Source organism: Ictalurus punctatus, chromosome 3, assembly GCF_001660625.3.
Source record: "Ictalurus punctatus breed USDA103 chromosome 3, Coco_2.0, whole genome shotgun sequence".
NCBI classification, from domain to species: Eukaryota; Metazoa; Chordata; class Actinopteri; order Siluriformes; family Ictaluridae; genus Ictalurus; species Ictalurus punctatus.
In genome coordinates, this window is record NC_030418.2 from 10,975,702 (window position 1) to 11,000,965 (window position 25,264).

A 25,264-nucleotide genomic window follows, 5' to 3' on the forward strand; every position below is an offset into this window, starting at 1 on the left:
CAAAAAGATCCAGATTATTTAGAAATCATGGGCTTTATTTAAATCAGCATTAGGCAGTTATGCTATGATCAAAAAAAAAAAAATAATAAAATTAAAAAAAAAAAAAAAAGAGCAATAGGAGATCCAGCCACATCAACTGCCCTTGGCACCAGATAAACATTTATGGAAATGTACATAGACAACATGAGGTGCCTTTAGTATACACAAAGCCCTGACCCCCAAACATGAAAAAAATATTATAATAATAATAACCCAATGATATTTTCATGTCTGTCCATCACATATCTATTCATTTCACGAGCCTAATCCATACTAGATTCCCCCATAAGATACAAAGCAACTCCCTTTAACATGTAATCATTGTGTTTTCACTTTAAAAGACTGCACACAGTTGCATTCTATGCCTGAAAGTCTTAATAATGCACTGCAAAAGAAAATTTAATGCAAAAATAGGCACAAAAATGTCTAAACAATTTCTTCCTGTATCTGATCATCTGGAATAGCTTAAAGATGGAAAGGACCGGCTAATGCCCATTTTAAAGCGATCATTCAGTAAAAGCTTAAGATCAGGGAAGGGGAAAAATGGAATAGAATACAATTTTAAGCTGAAAAAATAGAAAAATACAAAATTAATTTGAGCCTAACACAGAACAACCCTGAGCACAAGAACTCATTAATGACAAGCACTTGACGTCTGGACAAGGAGGGAGGATGATTGAGGGACTGAGAACTGCTTAGCAGGTTCCCTCACATAGAGAAAGATCAATGTTATGTACACAGAGGAGAAAACAAAGAACCGTCATTGAATTGAGTTGTTCAGTTTCACCCCACATTGTCTTTGCCCTAACAAAAAATCCATAGTGGGTAAAACATTTCAATCTTACTTAATTGGGCTGGCATGATAGTGCTGTGTGAGCTGTCACAAGAAACCTTTTCTACTTTTATCAGTTTGTATCATAATGCATGAACGTGGTGATGCGGCTCATTTTATAGTGAGACACTCTACTTTGGTGTTAGAAATCCAATCTTCATTGCAATACTGCAGAAGACCGGCTTTGTTTTGTGCGAGATAAACACTGACAGAAGTTGAAATGACTGCTTGTGACAACTTTATGATCTGATGCATAAAGATAATAACAGAGAGCCCAAGAATATGGATGCCGAACTCCTCACCTCCCTCCCCAGTAGCCCTAATACACCTCCCGGTCTGTCCTTCCCAAAAAGTGATCATGTGACTCAGTGGCACAAGTAGCAGAATGCAGGAGGTGAGAGCTCTAGTGACACACAGCTGAACAGATGCTCTAGATATCCTATACGTGGGAGAGTGGAGAGGATTCAGTGGGTTTAGAAGACACTAACAGTTTATCTGACTGTGACACCGAGCTTCTCAAGCACACGCACACCCTTCTCCTGATACTCCTCCCGTGTCAGCCAGAAGTTCTCCTTGTCCTTCATGATGTCAGCCAGCACAGCTCCACCCAGGAACACCATGTGTTTGCGCCGTGGAGGATCCTCAATCCGGATCTTGAATTTCTGCAGGGTGTTACATAGAGATGCTATAAGTAAAATGCAAGAGGAAACTGTCTTTTTGTTTAGCACTATGAGAACTGGAAAAAATTGACCAAGTAATTCCAATATATTATTTGGTTTTTAATTAAAGTCATTTTTTTAAAAACTATTTTTAGAAATTGGTGTTTAAAAAAAAAAAAAAGAAGTAGTTATTAAAAGGTGCAGTTTTAATTTAATTGTTTTTGTTATTGGATAGTTTCATAACTGAAGCCATTTTAATTATATTATTTCTGGCTTGGAAAAAGAGCTTCACCCTACTCCAGGACCTCATATTAGAAATGCAATTCATCTCACAGACAATAGAGGGCTCTAGACATCACAGACTGCTCCATTAATGGGTTTTTAATGCTACTGAAAGACAGCACAGCTTGCTTACTATATACATTTTAGGCCAGCGTTTCCAGAAGGAGGTATATGATACAGTATACAGTAGCCATGCAATATAGGCTACACTTTTATTATCTAACCAACAAGGGAAAAAACATAGGTCTACAATGGTTACGAAGGAAACCAATGCCTTTAGGAAGTATTTCAGCTTTCAAATAATAGCAAATTGTGACTGAATGATGACTAGTTTATGGTCCTGGGAAACAAAAACTGTCCAAAATGTTATTAAAGATTATTTAACCAAAAAAAAAAAAAAAAAAAAAACACAATCGTTGATGTGGTGAAGTCTTTCGTTAGGAGACATTTATGTAATATTTATGGAAGAAGTCTTGAGTGTCAGCACTTTGTAACAGTCACGGTGCTTTGTAAAGTTTTCCAGCATGGGAAAGTTTTCTGGACAGAGGAGCTTACGCTTACTGGTTTCTTGGCAACACAACAAGCTGCTTTTTTCTCTCATTAACTTCTAAAGAAAGAAAAGGAGATACTGGTGAGGGAATGATTGTTTATCGTGGTTATAATGTAAGTAATAACAGGAACTAACTTGTCTCATGGACATTCCAACATTAAATGCAACTATAAACCGGTAAAAGCACAGTGGTGTTCATTAATAAATACAAAACTGTAATCGCTGTTGAATGAGCGTAAGAACACAACACTGAAAACAATTTGGACCATGCTGCTGTACAAACATAACCTGCTTCATGTCGGGCTGTATCACACCACTTGGTGTGTATTATTTTCGTATAACAACCTGATCTGTCTTGTGTTATTCCTTGTGTAAAGTTGCCTGTAGGGAACAGTATAAAAGACAGTTGTATATGATTCTGCAAATGCCCTCTAATCTATAAAAGCTACACTATAAAGTAAGGCAGTGCACAAAAGTTGTATGCAAGCACACAATGTGTTACTTTAGTGAGGTTTAGTATTTAATAACTCCATTAGGGGATATAAATAGCTACAATCAGTCAAAACTCTACGTCCATAAGATGTTCAATAAATTGGCAGAATGGTTATGGCACTGACTGAACATATTCTTGGATTCTTTAAATACTACAGACCAGGCCAGGATTAATTTGGCGAAGCCTGCCATTTTCCAGGTTAGAATTTCCTGAATCTTGACTGCTACACATCTGATCCACATCATGAAAGTCTTGAGAAATAGGTGCTCAGTTGGATCAGGCATATCTGCAGTTGAGAAATCTTTAAAGACTGTAGGGCAAAGAGTTCCCTTTTACTTTAGTTAACTATTATATGACAGTTTAAAAACAGTTGGCATTTAAGGAACTCAAGAAAGAAGTGTTAATGAGCTTGCACACAACAGGCAGACATGCTGACCAACTATATCTACTCATTCAAGCAAGCAGCTCAGAGTGTCCTTAAAATGCTTTTCTAAAATCAGAGCGCAAAAATTTGTGTCAGAGCTCAAGAGGCTGCGTGTGTGTGGCGCCCAAGTCTCAGTGCTGGACCGCTGGCCAGCTCACACAGACTGCCAGGAGCACACAGAGTTCATACAGTTCCACCTGCTGGTCAAAAGGCAGTACTTCAACAGATCTGCTGCACAAAAATAGCAAGACGATGTAGGTGTGATGCTAGTGGACATCATGTGCTTTTAGAAAATACACAAAAGATTGATAGCATAGGATAAGCATTTTCCAGATAGATTGTGGTTTTGTGTTAGATTACTCTGTGATTGTGGATGGCGCATACTCACAGAGAGCTTGTCCACATCCCCTTTAAGCACCCGCTCTAGATAGAGCTGCTTGAGTTCCCTCTCCAGTCGAGAGGGCAGGCCTGGATACATGGTAGAACCGCCTGAGAGAACAATGTGTTTGTAGAACTCAGCCCTAAAGGAGGAGAAGGAAAGGCACATTTGTGTATTTATATCAAAGAAAACAAATTAAAGGGCAGGTTTAAAGGGGCAGCTTATAATGTTTTAGAACACTGCTGTTGAATTCTCAAATCTGATTGATCAGAAGGTGTTGATTAATTGTCTATTGCCGAACAGTTGCTCTGACAATAGTTTGTAATGTCAGGGTCTCTGTGTGTGTGTGTGTGTGTGTGTGTGTTAGGGGTTGCACAGAATAGTTAACACATTCAGTAGTGAATAACTTGCTGTATATAAATTACTGTAAACATGTATGCATGAATAAACCTGGATTAAGAACACCAGCAGGGCCAGAGTCCAGAACAGTTTGTTGATTTCCCTGTTCGAATATCTGATTCAACTCATCACTTCATTCCCAAGTGTTAACCTGAATGTTTTAACATACAACTTTGCTGGACTCTGACTGTCTAGGGCCTGAGTACCTCTGAAATAAACTGACTTTACCTGGTGTCAATGTCTGCTGCCTGAATGGTGTTGAAGAGCAGCTCAGCCACTCCCACTCCCTCCACGTTAATCAGATGAGGCTGGAAAAGAGCTTCAGGTGCCTCAAACCTCTCCCCTCCAACCTTTATCACTCTGCCATCAGGGAGCTACAGGAAGAAAGAAAAAAAAAAACAATGTGGAATTAAATAATATTTATGATGGGACAAGTCAACCAAAAAATTCTAAGCATCATCTTAAAATTTTCCTTTTGTGGCATGTAGACTTCAGTTTGGTTCTACACTTTCTATCCATCAGAGCTTCAGCAATATTAAAGTGCTTCAAATTTTGTCCCTCTGTATGTTAGCACAGTCAGGTCCATAAGTATTTGGACAGCGAGGCAACTTTTGTCATTTTGCTTCTGTACATCACCACCACGGATTTGAAACGAAGCAATCAAGATGTGACTGAAGTGTAGATTTTCAGCTTTAATTCGAGGAGTTTAACAAATATCATGCATTAACCATTTATGAATTACAGCCATTTTTTGATAGTCCCTGCAGTTCACAGGCTCAAAAGTAATTGGACAATTGACTGATAAGCAGGTTCTTGGTCAGGTGTGGCTTATTTCCTTGTTATTTCATGAGAAATTAAGATAAAAGGTCTTTTGGTAGCTGTTTATAGGGATCTCTCAATATGTGGTCCAAAGAGGTGCCGATGCAAGTGAAGTAGGCCACCATCAAACAAATCAGACCTATCAGAGAGCAAAAAATTTTGGAGTGGCAAAAACAATTTTGTATATTCTTAAAAAGAAGGAATGTACTCTGGCAAGTTCAGCAACACCAAAAGGCCTGGAAGACCACAGAAGACAACTAAAGTGGATGATCGCAGAATTCTTTCCTTGCTGAAGAAAAACCACTTCACAACATCCAGTCACACCAAGAATTCACTGGAGGAGGTAAGAGTATCATTGTCAAAGTCTAAAATCAAAATACACCTTCAGGAATTTAAATAGAAGACGTTTAACCTCACGATGCAAACCACTGGTAACACTCAAGCACAGAAAGACTTTAGACTTTGCTATAAAAAAAATTATATATATATATATATATATATATATATATATATATATATATATATATATATATATATATATATATATATATATATATATATATATATACACACACACACACACACACACACATTGAAAAAGCCTGCCCAGTAGTGATGCAAGATTAACTTGTACCAGAATGATGGGAGGAGAAGAATATGGAGAAGGAAAGAAAGGACTCATACCACATTATCTGTCAAACATGTGGAGGAAGTGTTATGGCATGGGCAAGTATGGCTGCCAATGGAACTGGTCTAATACTTTTGATTGTGTTAATCTGTCCAATTACTTTTGAGCCTGTAAAAAAGGGGGGGGGCTGTAATTCCTGAACGGTTAAATGCAATATTTTTGGTAAACCCCTTGAATTAAAGCTGAAAGTCTATGCTTCAATCACATTTTGATTGCTTCATGGTAGTATAGAGAGGCAAAATGATAAATTGTGTCACTGTCCAAATACTTATGGACCTGACTGTATATGGACAGAATGTCACTTAAAATGACTTTAGAATCAAACACTCCCTCCTGACTAGTCAGCTGGAACTGAGCCACATGTCTGAGTGGGATCCCAGAGTACAGCAGTGATGAGAAGATGGCGGAGTGTTGCGTGGGTACATAAAGAGTCCATTGAGGGGTGTCCAGATGTGGAAACACCCAGCGGCCCAGCTGGGAAGGACTGTAGCCACGCAGGAAATGATGTTACATGCTAGTTTAGGCAGCTATAATGCCACACTGACCTCTTTGTTTCACCACTCACCATTTTCTTTGCTTCACTCCCTCATCAGCTCTCTCTTTAGGAAAATGTTGGGGGGGTTAACAAGACATTCAGTGGAAAATTCTACTCCCACACTTACACACACATGACAACAGAACAACTATAGGTCAGCAATCTCCTCCTTTCCGTCACAGGACCTCATCTCTAACCTGCTGCTGTGCCAACTGTTGCTTGTCATCTTGTAACTAGCCAAGTCGAGTCTGTGCATTAATGCCAAGTGCACACTACACAACATTCAAAATCTCAGAATCACTGACTGTTTCACACTACACAACTTTAAACTGCTTGAGTTCAGTTGTATGGTGAACATAGGTGTGAACATAGGTGTGCACAAATGAGGTGCGCACACTACACATGATCTTTTACCTGGAGAGACCCATGCCAAAGTGTCACTGATCCCTAATCCTGCTTTATCATGAAAATAATTGCACGAGCTGTCCATCATATGACTCTGTGAGTTTGTCACTATTATGTAAAGAAACACAAAAAAACAACAAAAAAAAAACAGAGAAACAAGGACTGTCTATTCTGCATAGAGAACCAGACATATAGTGCAAAAAAAGCCATTTTTATACTGTACACTGTTCGTAACACCCATTTTAGTATGACATGCCAAATAATTTCTTATAGAAGCAATATTATTGTGTTTACACATTGCCATTGACCTCCTATACAAATAGATAATTAACTGGAACTGCAGCATATGAGCGCAGAAGAATTTGATTTCCTCTCTGGCTCTCATTGGCTGCATCTCTATACTGTACCTGCAACTAGTTCCAAAGGGGTTCACACCAGTCTAATATAAATGAGTTCATCTTCTGGTTACGGTGATCATTCCAAATGAATCCTACAAACCTTCAACCACCTGAGATATTGCACTAATGGGAATCTTGGACAGATGTGCAGACAGAACAATGGGGGGAAATCATGGGTCAACTTGAAAGGTAGCATCTCAGAATGACAAACAGGAAGGAATCTATTGAAGAAAACCCATTTCTGACATTTGACCTTGCTCTGACCTTGAACCTGTTTCAATCAATACCAAAATCTAATCATTTTATCTGCTGGTTACAATGAAAGTTTCATAACATTCAACTACTGGTTGTTGAAATATCAAGCTAATGAGAATCTTGCACAGACACATGGACAGACAACCCTAAAATATAATGTGTGGGACATAAAAAAGAAAAGAAAAAAAAGGGGTTGATTTTTTTTTTTAGCTGTTTATTATAAGTTTTAGATTATGCAGCGTTTCCGCCGTACAAGTCCTTGTGCATGACCTGTTACTATAAAAACAGTAACGTATTAGAACGAGCTCATGTATATAAACGCATCACTCATGTTATAGCCGGAAATACTGTCCGAGCCGCATGGTTATACAAAAATAATGCACATATTCTGACCAATCCGATTCACGAATTCAAACGTGCTGTGGTATAATGACTCTTACCCAGTCATTTTACACACCACAGATGGGTGAGAGATCACAACATCAAAAAAAAAAAAAAAAAAATTTATCATAAGAAGTCACAAACAAGTTAAATTATTTCCATGTATTACAACAAACTGTATTAAAACCTGTACATACAATTTATATTGATGTTGGTTTTGTGTGTGTGCGTGTGTGTGTGTATTTTGGACTGACCGTGTAGGATTCCACCAGTACAGTAGTCTCCAAAGCAAGCTTCTGCTCCTGCTCTATATTGTATCCTACATAACAGAGATTCTCCTTCATCATGCGCACAGTTTCAAAATCTGCTGAGTGGTTAAAAGCATATCCTCGCAGCAGCAGCAGCTGGAGAAAAATAACACACAATGCTCTATTAACTGCCAGCTTTCAATCAGCGGACAGTCCTACACCTAGTCCCTAACCACCACGGTAAAAACAAAATCTAAGCGCTTATTACTAAACTGTCCAAAATTAGAATATATAACAGATGCCAAGTCCAACAAGCAAAAGTGACTACCTTTATAAGATATCGAGTGATGTCTCTCCCTGCTATGTCCAGCCTGCGAGTTAAATGAGGAAGAGAGAATCCTTCGTATACAGGGCAAATGTGTGTGACACCGTCACCTGAATCCACCACGACTCCCGTTAACAGACCTGAGTATCCGAACAATACAGCATAATTCAGGAGCAAATTACAAGAACATTCATGTAAAGTACTGACGCACAACTTCTTAGTTACAGTGGACATAAAAAGTCTATGCACCCCTGTAAAAACAGCAATTGTCTCATATTTAAAAAAAAAAAAAAAAAAAAAAAATGAAATGAAGTCAATTCAGATTGTTTTCCACCTTTACTATTGATCTTGCAACCAAAAAAAAAATTCAAGCGAAAAACAAATATTTTAGGGGGAAAAATACAGCACTCAGTCGTTTGGGTAAGAATGTACCAACGTAGCCATTTTCCACTTGCAAAAAATTGCTCCAGATCGATAAATTTGTGAGGGGATCTCCTGTCCACAGCCCTCTTCAAGTCATTCCACAGGTTTTTGATAGGATTTATATCTGTACTCTAACTAGGCCATTCCAAAACTTTGATCATCTTCTTCTGAAAACATTATTTTAGTGACTTGGATTTGTGCTTTGGTTCATTATCATGTCTTAAATCTTCAGCTATCTGAGGCCTGCAGCTTTTGTGTCAAAACAGATTTAGAAAATACATATAATAGATATAAAAGAGCTACCCATGACTCCCTCCATCTTGACTAGAACCCAAGAATCAGCTGAAGAGGACACAGTCCCATAGCATGATGCTGCCACCATCATGCTTCACTGTGGGTATGATGTTCCTTGTGAGAGAACCGGTCTTATTTTTGTGCCAAACATACTGCATCTTTTAGAGTTATTACAAAAAGTTCTACTTTGGTCTCATTAGACTATAACATTGCCACATGGTTTGGGTGGTTTGGATGTTTCTCATGAGAAAGAGCTACTGTCTATCCATCCTACCCCATAAACTAAACACGTGCAGAATATTATACATTGGCAGTCTCCCTGGTAAGTTTTTTTCTTGTCCTTTTGTCAATTTTTCCTGTTCTTGGTAATATCACTGTGGTGGCCTACTTTCTCCACTTGGTGATGATTGCCTTCACAGTGTTCCAAGGTACATTCATGTTTTGGAATTTTCTTTGTACACTTCTACTGACTTTTGACAATTAGATCCCGCACATACTTTGTAAGCTATTTGCAGACCATGGCTTCAGCAGTTGAATGAAACCAAGATGATTTCAAGAAGATCCTACAGAAACAGCTGATCTTTATATGGGGTTCATCAAAATAATTTCATTGATGAAAGGTATATTACAATTACTTCTGAACATGGTCAATTCTGAGCATAGTCATATGCCCCATTTTAAATGGGGTGCACCAGCTGCAGCTTGTGACCATAGATTTTTGGAGGGGCAGGATGACATGAACAACATAGCCTCTCGACTTTTGTCTGAGGCTATCACACTTGATTTATGCTATAATTTTAGAGTAATCCAACAATAGGCAGAATTGACAACATACAGTAAACGATAGGGGTTTTAGATGTACCGCAGACTGTGTTTTTAATATCATTAACCGGGGTTCACAGGTTTCATCAATATTTCCAGTTCACCAATATCTCAGAAAGTACACAAAATACCTGAAACCAGCCCAAAAATGTGGGCCTTGTAAAATGGAGCCAGTTCTTAATTTTCTCAGTCTTTGAGTGGGAAACAAGTGAATCACATATATTTCTGATGTACGAACATTATTCATGCTATAATTCCCCTTTCCTTCTCTCAATCTTTGCAATATTTTCTACAATACAAATGGTTCTGTACATTTGTCTACTTACACTTTGGCATTTTGCAGAAACTTATCATATTTAATTCAGATTATCTGCCATAATACAAGATCCTGGCTGAGGAGTATTTTTAAACTAGCCCAATCTGGCTTCCTTCTCCTCCACTGAAAATTTTCAAAGAGAAAGCAACAGAGCAGAAAACAATTGCCCATATGGATGTCTATTAGCACTTGTTGCAGTTTTCTGGCCACTAGGTATAACAACTCCTCTATGGAAACCAAGTGGGGCAGGCACACTCTCTGCCCCACAATTTCACCACATCCAGAAACACAAGCAAATCAATGGAAAATTGTCTTATATCTGTCAAATAAATGCAATTTTTTAAATCGCTGATGAAGTAATTAGTATTTCAAAGGAATATAAAATGTATGGAGTTGTAAATCAGGAAATAAATGAAGATTACATTTTGTTAAATAGCTGATATAAATGGTGGGGCTCAAGCTGCCACTATGGACGAGCAGCCACAGATGTGTACACTTCTGCAAACAGGATATTGTACGTTTTTTGGTTTGGTTTTTTTCCCCATTTGTTTCCCCTAAAAGGTTTCCGTTTTTTACACTTAAATTTTGCTAGTTACAATTATCACATTAAAGAAGATCTCACAAAAAAGATCTGACATGATTTATCTTGGTTTCTTTTTTTACATCACAAAAACCTGCAATTTTAACAAGACATTTTACATCCACTGTATGTGTATTTGTTCATATTTAGGTATGTTTATGTAGTATGAAAGGTGGCACAGAATGTTTATATGCATGCAATGTTTATAGTGAAGCTGTATCTAAAATTGGCTGGTTAAACAATTGTGATGTGGTAACATACCTTGGGCATATAATGTGAGCACAGCCTGAATTGCAATATAAACACCTGAGAACTGATATGTCTCGAACATAACCTACAGAAATTATAAAAACAGACAGATTAATAAGTGCTACCTTTTTTATTGACCACATATACAGTGGCAGTGCACAAAACACATGATTTAGAGCAAAGCCTGCTGGGTATTCAGACATGAAATACATGCATATACTGATAGAGCCTATAAAAGAATATTTACAATATTCTTAAAAAAAAATAAAATAAAAAAATATAAAAAGACAGCAGCACAAACACAGAGTCTTTACGGACTGTCGTGTGTTGTTATTTATGCAACCTCAAAAACAATATTTTAGAGAATATTCCAAATAAGTCTCTGTCTACATATATAGTTCCATGTTGTCTAACTGAAGAAGAACACAGTGACTAACTGCAGTTTACTTCAGTAATGGTTGTACATGTAATTTCAGAGTGGTACATAAAATTTTCAGAGATACAGGCACAACCTCAGAGGCACTTGCACTTTTGAAGATGAAGATGAAGATGAAGATGAAGGACTTTTGTCTGAAAGGACCTGTGTCACTGGTTAGCTCTTCTCAAGTAAATAGACACTATATGGCCAAAGGTTTGTGGACCATCACACCTCTATGTGGGTCTTCCACAAACTGCTGCCACAAAGCTGGAAGCACACAATTGTATAAGATGTCTTTGTATGCTGTAGTATTGCAATTTCCCTATAAGAAGCCCAAACTGTTCCAGCATCACAATGCTCCTGTACATAATGCAATTTCCATGAAGACATGGTTTGCCAACTTTGGAGTGGGAGAACTCGAGTGGCCTGCACATAGCCCTGACCACAACCCCACTAGACACCTTTGGGAAGAATTGGGAAGCTGAGAGTGCCACAGGCCTCCTCACCCGACATCAGCACCTGACCTCACTAATGCTCTTCTGGCTGAATGGGCAAATCCCCACAGCTTTGCTTCAAAATGTATAACAGCAAAGCAGGACTAAATCTGGATTGGGATATTCCCCAAGCACATATGAATGTGATAGTCCACAAACTTTTGGCCATATAGTCTATCAAACCATACAATGTATCCAAAACCCCAGCAAGTTCAGAAATGTGCTGTAAAATGAAGTGACAGAAATAGATCTTAGATTTGAGAGTGACTATAAACAAGCTATATACAGTTGCAATCAAAATTATTCAACCCCCACTGCAAATCAGGTTTATAGTCAAAATTTACAGACTTTCAGCCATTTGCAATGAACAAATGAACTGAAACAGTTAAACACAAAAGCAACTGAAATAGTTCAACACAACAAATGCTTCAAGTGGTTCCCCAAATTCAACTGAAAATGCAAATAATAATAATAATAATAATGAGTTCTCTAGTTTCAAAATTATTCAACCATAGCAAGCATCTTTGGTACTTAGTAGAGCACCCTTTTGCTGTTCTGACCTGCTGCAAACAAGATGCATAGCTTCTGATAGCGTTCCTGAGGAATCTTAGCCCTTTCCTCATGAGCAATGGCCTCCAGTTCAGTAATATTCTTGAGTTTGTGTGGTGCAACCGCCTTCTTCAAATCCCACCAGAGATTTTCTATGGGGTTCAAGTCAGGTGACCGTGATGGGCCTGTAAATCTTCCAGGACTTCTTCTGCATCAAGCCTTGGTGGAATTTGAGGTATGCTTTGGATCATTGTCCTGTTGGAAGGTCCAATGGCGCCCAAGCTTCAGCTTCCTCACATATGGCATGACATTTTCTCCTAGGATTTCCTGATACTTCAATGAATCCATCTTGCCTTCCACCTGCTGCAGGTTTCCAGTGCAAGAGGATGCAAAGCAGCCCCAGAGCATCACCGAGCCACCACCATGCTTGACTGTGGACAGAGTGTTCTTTCTTCATTCTTCTTTCTCCAGCCATACCACTGATCCATCGTGCCGAAAATTTCCAGTTTTGTTTCATCGATCCACAGAACAGAATCCCAAAAGTTCTGTGTCTTATTTATATGATTTTGAGCCGACTTTTCTTGTGCTTTTGGGTCACTAGTGGTTTACGTCTTGGAGTTCTGGCATGGAAACCTTCTGCGTTTAGTACGCGCCTTACTGTGCTCACTGAAACCTCAGTGCCTGTTGCCATCAAGTCTTGCTGCAGATCTTTTGCAGGTCACTCGAGGGTTTTTCACAACCTGCTTTCTCAGAAATCTGGTTGCAGCCATTGATAGCTTCCTTTTTCTGCCCTGTCCAGGTATTTCATATATTTTCTGCCCCTAGCCAGTTCAGGTATTTCATGTGTTCCAGCTTAAGCACACCTGGTGCAACTAATGAAGCCCTTGATTAGTTGCATCAAGTGTGCTTGTGACAACACCTGTTTTGCATATTTTTTGTGAGGGATTTTATTCAAGGGGTTGAATAATTTTGAAACTAAAAAAATCATTATAAGTTGCATTTATAGTTGAATTTGGAGAAACCACCTGAAGCATTTGTTGTGTTGAACTATTTCAATTGCTTTTGTTTGATTTGTTCACTGCAAACAGCCGAAAGTCTTTAAATTTTTACAATAAACCTGATTTGCAATGGGGGTTGAACATTTTTGTTTGCAATATATATATATATATATATATATATATATATATATATATATATATATATATATATATATATATATATATATATATATATAAAATTGAACAGTTTAGAAGAACTCTTGGTCCCTTTAACACGCATCCTGAGTGTCAGCAATTTGCAAGCAATAAAATTTGACTCATTCAAGCCTATATCAAATACCTCACCTGTTTGTAAACATGATTAAGCAGCTCACTCTTCTGTATTTGCTGATTTTTTGTTCACTTAGACCTGCAGCAACTTCTGCACTGAAAGTGGTTTGAACTATGAGCATTTTAAAGGGTAATGTACAAACCTCAATGATCTTCTCACGGTTTTTGGTGGGATTCATGGGAGGCTCGGTGAGGAGAATCTTGCAGTTGCGCGAGTCAATATTTAGTTTCTCTGGACCAAAAGTGTAGTCCCACAGGTGCTTCATGTCGTCCCAGTTCCTGACAATGCCATTCTCCATTGGGTAGTTCACCTCAAGCATGGAGCGCAGCTCACTCGCCTCATCACCCACCATCAGGTCCTAAAAGGCCATGGATTAAAATTTACTAACACTTATTTTGCTCATTACTTTAGCATGTAAAAACTCAGGCAAAACATGTAAAAAAAATATTCCACACTTTTTAAAATTTAATCTCCATCTACTGCATGTGCATTGTATGAGTGATAACAATTATCACAAACAATTATTTCAACAAGTCTCCCAGTTCTCAGAAAAGTAATGAATATCTAATGGCAGTTGCTAGGGCAATGGTTTCTCATTGCAATTACATTCATGAAATTTCATGCCCCTGTATGACACAGATGCATTTTACAGTAATTAGAATGAAAATATGCTGTTAACATTTTTTAGAGGACTAACATCAGTCGGGAAGAATCCAACCTGCACTTATAGGATGTCCATATGACAGCACAGCTGACACCATAGATAGCACAAGCAGCATGTCCATAAGATGTATACAGCACTGGGGTCTTTTCATCACAAACCTGACTCTGTCTTCCATCATTTGCACTGTAGGTGACTTATAAGCCAAGGAAGGTTCCGCTGTGGCTCACAATGCGCATTAGCATGAGACACGCAGCCACGGAGATGAAATGGATGGATAGCTGGATAAACCCCTCCTCAAGAGGGCTTACTATTGTTAGTAAAGCATGCACAGAACATAACCTCCCATGCACTGAAATCTGTTAGCCATATCACACACACTATCCCTACTGACCATTCTTTACTCTTGTCAGGTTTTGCAGTACCACAGCCTTTACTCAAATTTACCAAGTGGCAAATTTTCAGTGAGTAATATCTACATCAGTGAGCCCAACTCCTGTAAAAATTATATGTGCATCACATCACATGTACTCTGTATTATTAAAAGATGCTTTATGAGAATACATCAGTGCCTTGTGTTCAATTTGAGAAAGGCAAAACATATAATGTAATAAAGAACTGAATGATGTGCTATATTCTCTGAACAAACGGATCAGTGGACACTTTTTGCACTAACCTGTTCAATCATGCACCAGGAAATGAAAGGAGAAGGGTTTGTAACCAATAACAGACAGAACTGGGTCTGAAATGCAGCTCTGTATCAAAACTGTCACTGTTACTTAGACAGCTACCCAACATCAGACTGCACTGAACACTATCCAGCACCATTGTTTAACAACAATTCTCTTGGAATACGTTGATTTTTCCACCTCTAAATCTAGTCATTTTTGAGTACACCATCTTAATAATTGTGTCAGACTATGACTTTTTTGTAGACCATTATACTGACACTAGCACACATTTTCTCACCGAAAGGTGCAATTTCAAAAAGCAGAAATGCATTACTCCAACAAGTTGTGTTAATGTTTTGCAACCTTTTTAATCTACTTTTATCAGCTTCCCTACATGGTATTATCAGCTCCAATAAGTAATGGGAATGTAATCAAAACCCCACCCATACTCAAGCCAATAGTACTGCTTAGCTGCATGAACACTTTATTCTGCACAGAAACCTAAAACACATGAAGTGGATTGTTTGTCTCTAACTGAAAGTGGACATGGTTAAACCCAATGACTCCTGTATAGACAGATACACTATATGGCCAAAGTTATGTGGACACCAGACCATCACACTCATATGTGCTTGTTGCACATCTTGTTCCAGATTTAGTCTCCCTTTGCTGTTATAATAATCTTCACAATTCTGGGAAGGCTTTCCACTACATTGTGGAGCGTGGCTGTAAGGATTTGCTCATTCAGCCACAAGAGCATTAGTGAGGTCAGGCTCTGATGTTGGGTGAGGAGTCCTGGGGCACAGTCAGGGCTCTGTGCAGGCCACTCGAATTCTCTGAATCCAAACTTGGCAAACATTGTCTTAATGGACGTCTCTTCGTGCACAGGTGCATTGTCATGCTGGAACAGGTTTGGGCTTCTTAGTTCCAGTGAAGGGAAAGTATAATTCTACAGCACACAAAGACATTCTATACAATTATGTGCTTCCAACTTTGTGGCAGCAGCTTGCAGAAGGCCCACACGTGTGTGTGAGATGGTCAGGTGTCCACAAACTTGATGACAAATGCTTATAGCTTTATGTGTTAATGCACTGATTAAAAATAATAATAATAATAATAATAATTTCCTGTGCTTTGACACTGGAGGAGTCTGGCAGCCCTGTGTGTTTTTAAGAACACCCTACTTAAAATCCACTTGTCTAAACTGCTTCCTGGGTACTACAGTCTTATCTGACCTACACCAACATCATGGGGGCAAAAAAGCTCTATATGAGAGGTACTGTGGAATTATGTAATTGCACATTGAGGAACTGAAGAACAAGGAACAAAAACAAGTTTGTTTTTTTTTGTTTTACAACAGCCAATGTCGTACTTCAAGTTGGCTAACACTTCATCTGAGGTCTGTCAGTGGCCCAATCACTGACTACACAGACAACAAGAAAACTGTACTCTGGTGTTCAGTTAAACCAAATTCCCAGACATAAAACTCCTTCTGTCTTAAAGCCGAGAGAGCAGATAAGAGGAACTCTGGTCTATGGGGTTTGGTGTGACATTTGACTGTATTCAGTGAAAGACACCTTTTAACTTCACAGCTTTAAACTTGTTGCCACAATGTAACAGCATTTCGTTTTGTAAATGAGAAGAAAAGAAATACTGTGGCAAGAAGGATTGATATTTTTGATGAGACAGGCTATGTAATTTTTTTTATGTTAGTTACAACTGTAAAAACAGCAAAACAAAACAAAAATGAAAAGCAAAATGTATAAAGAAGCAATGCACAACAAATATGCTATGAGTGAGATGAAATTCACAAAAGTAAGAAGAATTAGAAGGGAACCACATTGAGTTTTCTTGTTGAGGTATGCTGCATGATGCATTACACCATTCTCAGCAGGTGATTGGTGCAAAAGCACACATCAGTCTGCACTTACCATCTTTTTTTTATTCTACCTCAACATGTGAAGAGGAGAGAGTGACGGTAAGAGATATAGAGAGAATAAAGAGGAAGGATGAAGAAGACAGTCAAATCATGGGGAAGAAAATAGAAGCCATCCTTACAATTATGTAAATTTACACTTGTAAAACTGTTAGCAAACTGACTGATGGCACCCAAATAAAGTGTCTAAATCGATCATGCACTCAAATAAATACAAGATTATTTTATTAACACACAACTTATAGGTAACATACAGTCATGGGAAAAAGAATGTACACCGTCCTTCAATTATGTGTTTTTACTTATCAGGGCCTATACAACAATTGGATGGTCCTCACCAACATCTATATACAAAGAAATAACCTCAGTTGACAACAAAAACCACTACAGATTTCAAAATGTAGTAATTTTTACCCACCCACCCCCCCCAAAAAAAAAACAAACAAAAAAAAAAAAACAGTAAACAAACATTCAGAAACCAGGTGGGAAAAAAACAAGTACAACCTTCCTGCATCCACAATGATTAAGAAATAAATTAGCAGCCTGGTGTTACTAATGAGATGCACAATCATCAATAACTGTGACTACTTCGATTAAAAAAAAATAAATATAATTTTAAAAAAACAAACTTTCAGTAGTTTGGTGTTCTGGAGGACTCAGGCGTGTGTCAACATCATGCCAAAAAGAATGGTCTTCAACCATGACCTTAGAGAATCAACTGTTTTTGCTAATCAATCTGGGAGGGGGTTTTAAGGCCATCTCCAAACAATCTGAAATTCACCATTCTATAGTGAGAAGTATTGTTTACAAATGTAAGGCTAACTGTCCAGCAGCTTAAGCTGGGCCAAAACTGGGTCATGAAACAGGACTTTTATCCCAAGCCCACCAGCAATTCAACATCTGAATGGCTAAAGAAGAAAAACAATCCAAGTGTTGAAATGGCCAAGTCAAAGTACAGACCTCAAGTCTGTACTGAGATACTGAGATACTGAGATACTGTGGAAGGATCTTAAGAGAGCTGTGCATAAACAAATACCCTCAAATATCAATGAACTGAAGCAATATTGTAAAGAAGAGCAGGCCAAAATTTCCCCAAACAATGTGAGACTGAAACTTCTACAGAAAACATTTATTTCAAGTTGCTGCTGCTAAAGGTGGTTCTACATGTTACTGAATTGTGTTTTGTGTTGCCACCTCAGGTTATTTGTTTATAGAAGTTGGTGAGGACCACACAATTGTTATTTACAGCCTGATAACTAAAAATATAGAATTGAAGGACAATGCATTTTATTTCCAATAATATAATGTCATGGGGAAAACAATGTTCTTTCAAAATTAAATAATTTGACAGTTCTTGTATCATTTCAACAATTCTATGGAAATAATTTTTCAGGTTAAGAAAATGGGCAAGTTGTGGACCATCTGGAACTCACCTTAATCTCAATGTTGCCAACTTTAGTTGTGGAGCGAATGATAGGCCTACCCACCAGCGCAGGGAAGATGTGCTCCGGAAAGTTGGAACCTGCATAGCCACACTTCACAAACTACCCATGTGGGGGAAAAAAGAAATAGAGGAAAAAACAATGAGGTATGTGGAAAAGAAGGGGATTATTTTAGAAACATGTCTACAATACCCACATACATTTTACAATAACATAGTAGAGAACATGGGTTCATTTTCAAAGTAACATCAAAGACACATGTGACTGTGCAGTGTGAGTTTATGGGTTTAAAAATTTACAGATTCAAAATTACTACTCAGTGCCTCTTGGTTACTAACCTGTACCTCATACAGCCCAATCAATTAATAATCTAAGTACTAACAAATATTGCTTAGGGATATTTGTATATGCTTCTATATACATATTCTGAAGTGGGTGTGGGCAGTATGACATTATGGAGTGATATCTGATTGTGTCTTTTTATTTTGTCTTAGAATACTGATCACCTAAAGTCAACTCCAGGATTATTTGCATCCTTCAAAAGAATGGGCAAAATGATTGAACATAACACACATTACACCACATTAATCAAGCTGGATACAAATAGATTTATTTATAGGTCCATTTTAAATTTAGTATTCATGAAAATTGAGTAATTCTGGGAAAACGTTTGTATCCTCCCTGTGCGCACTTACAGCTTTACTAAACATTGATAAATGAGGCGCAATGGTTGAGACAACATTAAAAAAAAATACTTTTCATACCATCATAAAAACTACTACAAGTAATAAGTGAAACCAGTATTTTACTGAACGCACTACTTAAGAGAATGTGTGTTTGCAGAAAATATTGTTTAAAAAATAATCAAATCAACAAAACATTTTAAAGCTGAACATATCACTTATTTCATGTGTTTTTAGGTCATTTTCCCTGGAGGGTGCTAATAATTTTACAGTTTTTATTGTAATTAGAAGTTTTAGCAATTATATACTTCTCAGTTACTCATCAACTGCACATTTCATTAGATCAGTCTAATAATAGATCAGTCTTCTACAGCCGGTAAATAACCAACATCACACAGACCCCACTTTTAAAACCACTGCCCTAGATGATCAGATGTTTCTTTTCACTTCTGTCACTTGTTTATTTTATCCTTATATATAAAGGAGTCATGTGTTGTGTATATATACTGTATGTCCTGCCTCTGACCCATTTGCTGAATTGCCATGGATGTATCAAGAGGACATAAATGGGCTTTAAAAATCATTATTAAATATATATAATATACAATCATTACTTGAGACAGTTGGTGATAAATTGTCTGCCTTACATGGTCATACTGCATAGGTTAGAGTGAGCACAGCTTCTCTCGCGCGTTAAGCTGTGGCTTTTATCGCTGATCTCATTTCCTCCTGATTCATCACCTAAAACTGTCGGCCTTCCACTGCTGCACTTCCTCTTCAGTGTGTTTTATAATGAGAACTAAAACTTGTACAAAAGGTAACTTTTAGTGAATGGACAGATGGTTATATCTAGTGTTGCCAACTTAGTGACTGTCTCTAGATCTGGCAACATTTTAATTGCCTTTAATGACGTTTTATTTTGTTTGAGTTTTTTTTTTAAGCGCCTAGTGAAACATTTAGCTTTTTGGGCAGATGTTAGTAACTGTCCTGCACTTGGTACGACTCTCCAGCTCACATCACAGCTGATGATTATACAGGTTGAGAGAGCAAGTTCAGCTGATTCACCAGCTGCTACTTGTAAGGCCTGACTGAGCTGCACTTGACAGTGATGTCCTCAGTAACCAATCATTATCATTATGTGGCTATCTGTCTCACTCACCCTTCTTTGTTTAATTATTTCTTTATAATGCTCTTGTTGGCTATAGTTACAAGTAATAAAAGCGAGTTATTCCATCCATAACCATCTGTTTATTTTGTGTCCATTTCTCAACTACTCATTACCACTGCTTCATTTTGTCTGCATTCTTGATTGAGATGAACACAGCTGGTTTGACTGCATTTATAAATAGTCTATGGAGTCATGTTCAAATCTAATTAACTTTTATTTTCTGTCTTCAGAAAATATTCTTTCTTCATTAAACACACTTTGATATGCAAACGCTCACATTAATATGCAAACAGGTTGATAGATAGATAGATAGATACTTTATTGATCCTTTACAGGAAATTAGGTTTGTTACAAACAGCAACCAATCAATCCTCACATACAGGCAAACAGCGATCTATCTACATAACTAAGTTAGTAAAACAAAACATTATTCTAAAATATACTATACCATATGATAGTACTAAAAAGATAAAATATAAAGTATCCAATAAAAATATCCAAAACTACAAACAGTGCTATTGCACAACAAGGGACAATTGCAAATATAGGGGTGAAAAATGTCTCAAATACAACAGTAAAATACTAAAACAATTACAAATAAGACGAGAATAAATACATTAAATAAGAGTTTTCCATTGAAGAGAGCTGGAAACACTGGTTTCATTTCCCAATTGTATGGGTCTACTATTTAAATGACGAAATGAAACACTTGTGTTGAACAGTAAGAGGAGTAGTCCAGGTTTTCATTTTACTGCAAGTTATATACTGTATGTGACAAATAAACATCTTGAACCTTAATTCTAAGTGATGACAGGAGCCAGACACACCTGCTCACCTTCCTGAACAAACTGGCAGCAATAAGGAAGTAGCATTAATTTAGCACACTCGCATTCTAGCATTCAAATGAAATGTCCTGTTCAATCGATGATAGAAATTGATATGTGGGTCAATGCGTCTGACTTTAACACCGCACACACACACTGCTAACAATCATGCAGCGGACACCATAGCTAGCTAGCTAGCTAGCTAAAGTTACATAGCGAACGCTGGCAGCTATTTCAATAACGTTACTTCTCTTAGACCCTACTTTGAGTTTGAGTTATTGTCCTACTTAGCTAAGAAATTGTTTTTATATTTGCCAAAGCAGACATTTTACCAACCTCTACATTTTTGCCAACTATTTCGAAAATAAGCGCATAAGCACATCCCCTCATACAAGGCAGAGAGTTAACGGAGATTAGCTGTGTAGGAAGTGAGCTAGCTGGATAATCTTGAAAGAAAATTATAAAATTGGATGGATTTCGTCACTAAGACAAACGTGGTACCGCTGTATCATTCACCACGTAGGGAATTCATAGTTAAGGAAAGGTGTCACTTTCAAGTGCAAGGTTCAGTTGTACTTTGACAGCAAGCTAACTAGCGCGCTAACTTCCTGTCAGCGTCCTTCTCTCGTGTTTTGCGGCTTATACAAAATGTTCAAAAGGAGCAGAAATCAATATGAAATGTAAAGTCATTAGACTTACCCCAGTTCCGTTATCACAAACCACCACTTTCCTGCCTTGACTGTCCATTTTTCAAAATGTAGTAACCGACAGATTCTGATCAAGTTTATGAGCAAACTAAAGCTATGCCGAACAGCAGGTTTTTACTTCCTGCTGCTGCCTCAGTCCATCAGAGGCGCTCAGTCACACTCAGCTCCTGTCAAACACCACACATTTTAATCAGTTAATACAGTTTCTACTTCCAGGCTGTAAAACCCAGAAGAAAAATATGTTCATAGTGTATTTACATTCAGTAATATTTGAACTATGATGAATTCTGGGAGGAGAGTTTATGAGAAATACAGTACCTGTCAGTATACTATTACTATTATTAGCCTTATGCAGTGTTTTGTAAGTTATAGAAATGTATGGCACATCATTTGGTGCAAATTGTGCTGCAATCAGTTTTTCTTCCAGTGTTTGGTCATAAGAAAGCACTTTAGATAATACAGAACAGATTTGTACATTTACAATGTTTACATTTGCAATATTGTTTTTTCTTAGTTTTACATACATATGAACTGAGCAAAAAAAAAAAAGAAAAGAAAAGAAACGTCCTCTCACATTCAACTGCTTTTATTTCCAACAAATTTCTAAAACATTCAACAACTGAGACATAAACTGAACAAGTTTCACAGACATTTGGTGAACAGAAATGGAATAATGAGTCCCTGAACAAAGGGGGGCTCAATATCAACAGTAACAGTCAGTGTGTGGTGTCCACCAGCTGCTTTAAGTACTACTGTACATCTCATCCTCATGGACTGCACCAGATTAGTCCGTTCTTGCTGTGAGATGTTACTCCACTCTTCCACCAAGGCATTTGAAAGTTCTCGCTCACGTCGGGGGGTGTGTGTGTGTGTGTGTGTGTGTGCATGATTACATGTAATTTTCCTCTGCAAGAACGACCAGCTGTCCTTCTTGTCTCTCTGTAGCACTGTCTTAGGCGTCTTACATTACAGACATTGCAGTTTATTACTCTGGTCACATCTGCAGTCCTCATGCCTCCCTGTAGCAGGCCTATGGCATGTTCACACAGGTGAGCAGGAACCCTAGGCATCTTTCTTCTGGTGTTTTTCAGTAGAAAGGTCTCTTTAGTGTCGGTTATTGTAACTGTGACCTTAATTGCCTACCGCCTGGAAACTGTTAGTGTCTTAAGGACTGTTCCACAGATCAATGTGCAATAATTGTTTACGGTTCACTGAGCAGGCATGAAAAAGTAGAAGATGCACCGATGTATCAGCCAATAATCGGTATTGGCCGCTAACAGCAATTTTTCACACTGTCGGCCATCAGTGATAGTTTAGAAACATCCAATGATCAGGGCCAATTATATCCTGTCAATCAAAAGAGGGCAGGAAAACACATCGATTTCATGCTGTGTGCAAAGATGATGTCTCTTCTGTGGAATGATGACAAAACTGTACTTTTTAATCTCTAAGCTCTACACCGATAAAATTTGACACCGGACGTTGCAGCAGGGAAGCAGGAGTTTCAGTGTCGAGTCTAATTTTTTTTGCTGCGCTGCTCGAGCTGAATTAAAGCGCCAGTACACCGCTGAAAGAATTAAAAGAAGAGTTGACAAAAAAGTATATATTGTACAGGAAATATATTTGTAGAGTAGTATATTTCATATCCAATTAATGTTAATATGAGTTAATATCATCAAAAAAAAGTTTATATATTACCGGTTTGATGTTCAGTGATGTAGTAGAAATGCTTTTGTTTGTGGTGAATGAATATGAACCCTAACAGGAGGATTTTTAGAATTCAGTCAATGTTAATATGAATTAATAACATTCAATAAGTTAAGAAATTTTACTTTAATCTTCAGAAATTAGTTAATGTTAATTTGAGTGATGTGTTTTCTGTTTATGAGACCAGTTACTGTGAAACAACTTGTTGAAATGGAGGGAATAAAGTTTTTATTTGCATTTTTTCACAATTGTGGAATTAATTATTATTAATTTAAAAGAAGTTATAAAAGGCAGAACTATCGGTATCCGTATCGGCCGATGTCACTCTGAATAATTGGTTATCGTATCGGCTGAAAAATTTAGTATCGGTGCATCTCTAGTTTAAACCCTTGTAAAGTTTCTTTGGATTTTACAAATATATATATAAATTCAATTACATATATTCTGTTATATATATATTCAGGTTTATATGAGTAACATATCGGATTGATAAATTGAAAAACTTACGTAATTCAATCAATATGAAAAAAATGATGAGATGAAATAAAATTTTAGTAACAATCTAAATACGTATTTTTAAAATACATTTTATATAATACTATTGTTTTAGACTGGCAGTCATTGTGAGGCCTTGATAATTCCACTGTAATTCATGTCACTATGCTTGTTGTGCTACTTCACTCAGTCGCTTAGTGTGTTTCTCTCCTTTTTCTGCCATTCCTCTCTCTTTCTTACTCCTTGCTGACACTCTTGCCAGTAATATATAGGACTGTGAAAAAGTCTTAGGCATTTTTTAGATACAATTTTTGTCTTAAATTTTTATTTTATGAACTGCATTATTGTGTTAATTGTTGTCAATTTTTTGTCATTTCAAACATTAATTTTCCAATATAAAAAGATCAGTGTTACAGGAAAATGTTTGTATGTCTGTAATTAAACCAACATAATACACCACATTTCAGACAAAAAAAAACATAATGAAGTTTGATCTGCTAAAACAAAAACATGTATGACAATCAGAGTCTCTAGAAGAACTGTGGCAGATTCTCAAAGATGCACAGAAAAACTTACCAGATAATTTCGTTATAAAACTGCACAAAGTGTACCTGAAATAACTGATGCAGCAAAGGGGTTGTTACACTTAATATTGACTTTGTTTAGTTTATTACTGTCTACTGCTTTTATGTACAAATATTAAATTTCATTATTTGTGAAGGCATCTTTGCTTTATAGCTTTAATTTGCATGTACTTTTGCACAGTATAGTATGTAAATTCAGTAACCAGTTTGGGCAACTAGCTAGTAAACTTACTGGATTTTTTGAAACCCAGTGAAACCCTTATATTCAATGGGGCAATTAAAATCCTGTGACTCTTATCTTAGTGCAAACCTTACTGGAGGCCCCTCTGTTTTAATACTTTGCCCTGAACCCATTCCTGCTGTTTCATGGTATGTCTTGTCTAATTATGGTCATGTTTTACTGGTCAAGGTGCGTTTAGGCAAGACATGAGAGATAATGGTTTGCACATAATTCTAGCAGTGATGTAAACCAAATGTGTGTTGCTAATTGTGACTAGTAATCTATGCATACTGCTTTGTTTCAAGAATCAACTCACGAAGAAGGGTTTGTACTGTAACTAATTTGATGTGTTGCAGCGGAACATGTTTACACAGTGGAAGTCGACATTCACAAACACAGGCTTGCATGAAAAAAACATACATTTAAGATAATAAAAAGCAATGTCTAAATGAAAACATGGCATTCCATTAAACATATGAAGAGTAAACAGACACCATATAAGTATTATTTGCAGATTTTAGCATTTTATCTTCGTTAAAAACACACCAAACACACCTAATATCTACTGTATAAACTCTGCA

General features: G+C 37.3%; 1 protein-coding gene across 1 annotated transcript; it reads right to left on the reverse strand.

Moving 5' to 3' along the window:
* Positions 1-14: 14 nt before the first annotated feature.
* actr2b (actin related protein 2b) lies at positions 15-21,829 on the reverse strand. The gene is made up of 9 exons (XM_017464107.3): positions 21,670-21,829; positions 18,287-18,397; positions 13,728-13,943; positions 10,808-10,880; positions 8,115-8,251; positions 7,793-7,942; positions 4,286-4,431; positions 3,668-3,800; positions 15-1,533 (listed from the first exon to the last, which is right to left on the reverse strand). Exons 1-9 carry the CDS (start codon positions 21,715-21,717, stop codon positions 1,363-1,365), a joined length of 1,185 nt encoding a protein of 394 aa, XP_017319596.1. The 5' UTR covers positions 21,718-21,829; the 3' UTR covers positions 15-1,362.
* Positions 21,830-25,264: the final 3,435 nt, after the last annotated feature.